The following is a 6,538-nucleotide window of genomic DNA, read 5'->3' on the forward strand; positions in this document are numbered from 1 at the left end:
GAGCGCGCCCCGTCCCCGTCCCCGTCCCGTGGAGCCGCCGCCGCCGCCGCCGCCGCCGCTCGCCAACATGGCGGACCTGGAGGCCGTGCTGGCCGATGTCAGCTACCTGATGGCGATGGAGAAGAGCAAGGCGACGCCAGCCGCCCGCGCCAGCAAGAAGATTGTCCTGCCGGAGCCCAGGTACCGGCTCCCCGGCCCGCCCCCCGCGCCGCCGCCCGTCGCGCGGCGAGCGACCCCCTGCGTCCGGGAGGGTGGGCGCTCGGCCGCTTCTGCGCCCCGCCGGCCTCGCCGTACCTGGCCCCGCAATGGGAGCATCGAGGGCTGTTGGGGGAACTCAGGGAGAGAGCGCCCCAAAGTGCCCAGCGCAGCGCCTGACGCGCGTAGCGACCGCCCGGCAGGGGGCTGGCGAGGCTGGGGCTGCGACTTCGCTGACGGGCTCCGTCCTTGTCGCGCACTCCAGCCCAGCCCTGCCTCCTCCTGCCCCGCTGCCCCTTTCCATCCGTGTTTTCTGCACCCCATCCCTGTGTCAGTCCGGCCTCCTGCCTGGGGTCCCCTTTGCCCCATCTCCGGGGTCCGCTCTAGCCGCATCCTTATGATCCTCACAGTTTCCCTGCTGTGGTATCCTCCTGCCTCATCCCTGTCACTCCTTCTGCCCCATCCCTGTGGTTCCCTAACAGCTGCAGCGTGGCCGTTCTTCCCGGTTCCTGCGTCCCCCTTTCCAACTGCGTCCTCCCTTCGGCTCCCTCTGGGCTCCTCAGCTGTTGGAGTGCTGGCTCCTGGCTTTTTGTCCCGGGGACTTGACACCACTGTTTCCAGCACTTGTTCCCCTTGAGTTCCATCAGTGAAGTCAGCCTGCAAGGCTCTGGCCCCTTTCGTGCCCCAGGCAGTAAGCAGTGGCTTCTGACTCTCCCCGTTTTCTTTTTGGTGCTGTCACCATAGCTGCTTTCTCCTCAACTTGCAGGTCTACTTACTGGTGGCACTTTATGAAGAGGCTGAGATGGGATTCATTTTAAAAAAGCACATTGAATGGGTGATTCCAGATAGGGATGTGTTAAATTACTGAAGAAGGGCTCAGTGGAATTGGGAGTGTGGTTGGTGTGTGTGTGTGTGTGTGTGTGTGTGTGTGTGTGTGAGAGACAAGGTCCATCAAGTTGTAATTTTATCTCAAGTGATTTATGATTGTAGAGATTGCCTGGACATATCACCTCGTAAAATATGCTCAGCTCATTAACACCACTCCAGAAAAGAGCATTCTTGATGTTAACAGTGACTTTCGAATGATATCACAAGGCAGCAGTGGTGGAGGTATTGCCCCGGCTTCTTTCCTCATCAACACCCTGATGAGTTGTACAGCCAGCATAGAGCCAGGGCATCTCAACTCTGACAGCTCCTTGTGGAGTGGAGGAGAAAAAGAGACACTCTTCTTTATGGTAAATATGAAATCATGCCATTTTGTAAAACATTGGAATCTAAACCAAAGCGGTACCTGGTTTTGGAAACTATTACTTCTTCAAGCATCATCCACCCAAGATTGCTTACATGTTACCCTGAGAGAAGGAGACTAAAAGTCGTCCTTTTGATGCGAAGGGATCTTCACGTTGTTCTTACGGGTCCACACACGAGCTCTGTGATGTGGGAAATGTCAGTCCCGTGGGGTTATTTGTTGGGAAAAGCCAAGTGGTGTAAACAAAGACATTCTTGCTCTAGATATATTGGGCCCGTGTGGTCTTATTGGTTTTACCAGACATGCCCTCTGATAAGCAATGCCAAGTGGTGAAAAGCGGGGAAGAGAGTAGAGCCTTTTGGAAATGTGGTGAAATTGACATTCCTAGTCCAAAATTTGACAGCTGAAGCCAATTGAAGATCAGTGCTTTTGAAAAATTCCGGCAAGTGGGAAACTAAGTAAAAGGAGAACCCCAGATCAAATGTAAATTTCATTAAACAGCAACAAAACCTGTATATTTTTATAAATGTGGTACAAAATGCCTAATTCCTTTTTTTTCTTTCTTGCCTTTCCTGTGCCTCCTAAAGTCCAGGGAGTCCTAAATGTGCAGTTTCTGTGTATACAATCAACACGTCGCAACACGTGGACGTTTTTATTATTTCAAGTGAGGGGTATATAATATTGCTAAAATTAGGAACTTCTGTTCATTTTTTTCTTGGTGTTTTGAACTTACTGTGACTTCTGCTTTTTTAGTGTCCTTAAAAGTATATGCTGACGGTACTCATTTCCTTGTAGGAAGGTCTTTTCTTTTTTGCTGGTATTCTCTGGTAATGCTTTCTTTTACCATAGAATTGATGAGGGCCAACATACTTCTCAGTTTAGAATTGAGATGTATCAACAGGGGAGTCATTTTAGGAAACAAGTTTTAGTTGTTCTGTTGCTATTTTAAAAACAGACTCTCGAATTAGGCCATTGGAACCTCCTTAAGGGCTTCTGATTTGTTTTGTGTTTATCTAGGCTGCTTTGGCTTTGGTTTTGTAATGTGACCATTTGCATAGTAACAGTCACTCATTGTGCCCTGTCAGGATTCAATTACACTGAGATTATCAGGTAAAGACATCTTGCAAATTTTTCTCTACTGATGGAGGGCAGTTAGTACTCTATATACTTGCTTTCTGACAGGCGGATGTGGCACTGGCAGCTTGGAGATCCAACAAGAAAGTTAATTTCTTGTGCAAATGTCTCAGTTTAATGGGTCAAAGGCTGGTGTAATCTCCCTGTGTTGACAAAGGGCACTGGTTTAATGTTTTCTTGATACGCGTTTGTATTTCAGCTTCATTTTGGAGTGAGCCTTGTGTTCAATTGTCTTTGCTATCCTTGAAAAAGAAGCTTAAATTTAATTATTATCTCAGTGAGAAGCAGTGAAACTTACCATTGATTTATCACTAACCGGTTGCTGGTGGAGTTGATTCATGGAGCGCCCAGGTGTGTCGTCGTAGAACTGTGCTCCGTAGGGCTTTCAACAGCTGTGACCTTTTGGAAGTAGATCACCAGACCTTTCCTCTGAGGTGCCTCTGAGTGGATTTGAATTCCTGACCTTTTGGTTAGTAATCAGGTGTTTAACTCTTTGTGGCACGCAGGGACTCCTGGCTTATCACTAACCTAAAACTTCTGCCATCAAGTCGGATCCGACTCATAGCGACCCCTCCTTGGGTTTCTGAGGCGGTATCACTATGGAAGTAGATTGCCCAACCTTTCTTCTGAGGAGTGGCTGGTGGGTTTGATCCGCCAGCCTTCTGGTTGGGAGTCAAATGCCTTAGACACTACGCCACTAGAGCTCCCGGCTTATCACTAGTGACTTTTTATTTCCAGCTATCTGAAGTCACTGTACATTACTATGTGCTTCCTTATTTTAGTTACTTTACTGTTTCCACAGCTTTAAACAGAAAAAAAAACAGACCTGAGCATTATCTAGCTACTTTAAACCAAATACTGGGCCTGTAGTCCTCAGAAGATGGAACACTCTGCCCAGGGGAGATTTTGTTTCTCTCAGATAACAAGCGGCAAATATTTTGTTATGTTGACACATTATTCAATTAATGAACCGAAGGATGTAAATGCTGTCAAAACTGACTATTTGTTCAAATTCTATAGCTGCTCTAGTTGACTGAAATGTTTGTTGAGTTAATGTACCTGATAATGAGATATTTTGAGAAGAATAAACAGTGACCTGCTGGACTCTCTGGGCAGTCCTAGTTAAAACAGGCGTATAGACATGTGTGGCAGTTGTTTTAAGCCATGTTAGAAAAGAAACACTTGTACTGAAGTAGGATCTAATTTGTAAGCCAATACCTAGAAAGGATCAACATCTCAAGGCTTGGAGTGATGAAGACAGCTTTTATTTTAGGCTTCCTTAGGAGGGAGCCATGGTGGACCAGTGGTAGAGTTCTCACCTTCCATGTGGGAGACCTGGGTTTGATTCCTGACCAGTGTACCTGCTGCGTAGCCACCATCCACCCATCTATCAGTGGAGGTTGCATCCTGCTGCGATGTTGAGAAGGTTTCAGCAGAGTTTCCAGACTAAGATGAAGTAGGAAGAAAGGCCTGGCTGGCAATCTACTCCCAAAAGCCAGTCAGTGAAAACCCTATGGGTCATAATGGCCGGATCTGCAGCCGATCATGGATATGGGCCAGGGCCAGGACGAGTTTCATGCTGTTGGGCGTGGGGTCACCACGAATCAGAACTGGCTTCAAGGGAGCCTACCTGGACACTCTTTTTAACTGTTTCAAACATAATGAAATGCAATCAACTTGAAATCACGTAGAGTTGGAAGAGGTTGAGGAGCACAAAATTGATCTTTCCCTTAGAGTCTCATTTCTGTCTGTTGGACATTGACAAATTTGGAGTGGGCAATCTACTTCCGCAGTGATACCGCCTCAGAAACCCAAGGAGGGGTCGCTATGAGTCAGGTCTGACTCGACGGCACATAACAACAAACAACAACAACAACAACATTGCGAAGCTTGTCCTTCCAAAGTGTTCACAGGATATGATCAGAAATTCGAAAATAAAATTTTAAGATGCTTTATAACGTTCTAGGAGCTCTTTGACAGTTCATTTCTTACATTATACAATACAGCTTTATAGAGCCATTACTCTGAGCCAGGCATGGAGACCCAGTGGCCAACCTGACAAGGACACCTCCCCTCAGCGGGCTTCTAGTCTAGTGGGAAGCGCACAGAGTTGAGCCAAAAGAAAAAGAAAGTGCAAGTATGGACAAGTAGCATTTGGATGGCTTTTCATTAGTCTGTGTTTGTAGAGCACACTGGGGGACAGTGGCGACTTGTGGGAGAGTCCTGGCCTTCCATGCAGGAGGTCCCACTGCCGCCCAAAGCCCTCCGTGCACAGCGACCACCCGTCCATCATCCGTGGAGGCTTGTTTGTTTTTATGGTGCTGATTAGGTTTCACGGGGACAGCATGGGACAAGGCTGTGTTTCGTTCTGTTGTGGATGGAGTCGTGATAAATTGGGGGCCTGACTCCACAGCAGCTAACAAAAACAGCAACAAAGAACATATCAGGTTTGAAAGTGTTTCACAATAATTTGTTGAATTTTTCCTTCAGAGAACTGTCTACATATAATATGCATAAACAAACAAAAAAATCCTATTGCTGGTCGAGTTGATTCGCGACCCTGTAGGACAGAGTTGAAGTGCCCCATAGGGTGTCCAAAGGTTGTAATCTTTACAAGAGTCCTGGTGGTGCAGTGGTTAAACATTCAGCTGTGTTAACTAAAAGGTCGACTGCAGTTTGAACCCACTGTCTGCTCTGTGGGAGAAAGATGTGGCAGTCTACTTCTGCAAAGATTTACAGCCTTGGAACCCCATGGGGGAAGTTCTACTCTATTTTGTAGGGTTGCTATGAGTCAGAATCAACTTGACAGCAGTGGGTTTTGTAATCTTTACAGAAGGAGCCCCAGTGGTGTGGTGGTTAAGGGCTTGGCTACTAACCAAAAGGTAGGCAGTTCCAACCCACCAGCTGCTCTGTGGGAGAGAGATGTGGCAGGTGGCTTCCGTAAAGATTCCAGCTTTGGAAGTCCTATGGGGTGGTTTTCCTCTGCCCTACAGGGTTGCTATGAGTCAGAATCAGCTCAATGGCAATGGGTTTGGTTTTTGGGTTTTTTACTCTTTATAGAAGCAGAGTGCCTCAGGAAACGGCTGGTGGGTTTGAACCACCAGCCTTTTGGGTAGCAGCCAAGAGCTTAACCACTGTGCCACCAGGGCTCCTTGTAACCACATAGTGATATGGTATTTGCACCTTCCTCTTCGTAAAACTACATACAACGTAGAGTTGGTCTTAACAAGCAGCTCAGTTTTCTTCTTACTTTTGTGGGAATAGAGTTTATTCATTAATTTCCCTGCCTCCAATCTGAGAGTGATTAGTGGAAAACTTGAAATTTCCTTTCTGTTCAGGTTGTAAAGGAGTGGCACAGTGCTTAAAGCATTGGACTGCTAACCAAAAGGTTGGTGGTTCAAACCCACCAGTGGCTCTGCAGGAAAAAGATGAGGCAGTCTGCTTCCGTAAAGAGTTAACAGCCTTGGAAACCCCATGGGGCAGTTCCACTCTGTCCTGTAGGGTCACTATGAGTCGGTATCAACTTGATGGCAGTGGGTTCAGGTTGTAGGGTATTCTTTGCTTGCACACCCCTACCCCTGACTCCCAGCCTAACTTTGAGCTGAGAAGTCAGTATATGACTGTTCCTAGGGATTTTCTAAATAAAATTTAGATGTACATTTTCCTTTTCACATATTTCTGGCCCTGGGTGTAAAAATGCAACAGTGAAATGAATTAAAATCACCTGCAGGGCTTCTTTAGTGCTTTTGAGATAGAAAAATGATCAGCACACCCCAGGAGACTAGACAGAAACCTGAGGGGCAGTGAGTTTATGTTAACCGGGGTGGAACAAGTCTGAAAAGGAAGGTGAGACTGGCTGTACAACTGCAGGAGTGTATCAATGTCCCTGGGTGGTCCATGCAGAAACTGTTGTATTGGTGTATGTTTTGCCGTGTATATTTTCTTTTTCTTTCTTTCTTC

The 6,538-nt window shown here is 46.9% G+C and overlaps 1 protein-coding gene across 1 annotated transcript in view; it reads left to right on the forward strand.

The window, feature by feature from the left end:
• Window positions 1-67: 67 nt before the first annotated feature.
• Window positions 68-6,538, forward strand: part of GRK3 (G protein-coupled receptor kinase 3) — a 169,607-nt gene continuing 163,136 nt past the window's right edge. The window contains exon 1 of the mRNA XM_007947940.1: window positions 68-180. Within this exon, the coding sequence (XP_007946131.1) occupies window positions 68-180 (113 nt within the window). The remainder of the gene's footprint in view (window positions 181-6,538) is intronic.

The sequence above is a fragment of the Orycteropus afer genome, unplaced genomic scaffold, assembly GCF_000298275.1.
Source record: "Orycteropus afer afer isolate SDZICR_OR568_19922 unplaced genomic scaffold, OryAfe1.0 scaffold00197, whole genome shotgun sequence".
NCBI classification, from domain to species: domain Eukaryota; kingdom Metazoa; phylum Chordata; class Mammalia; order Tubulidentata; family Orycteropodidae; genus Orycteropus; species Orycteropus afer.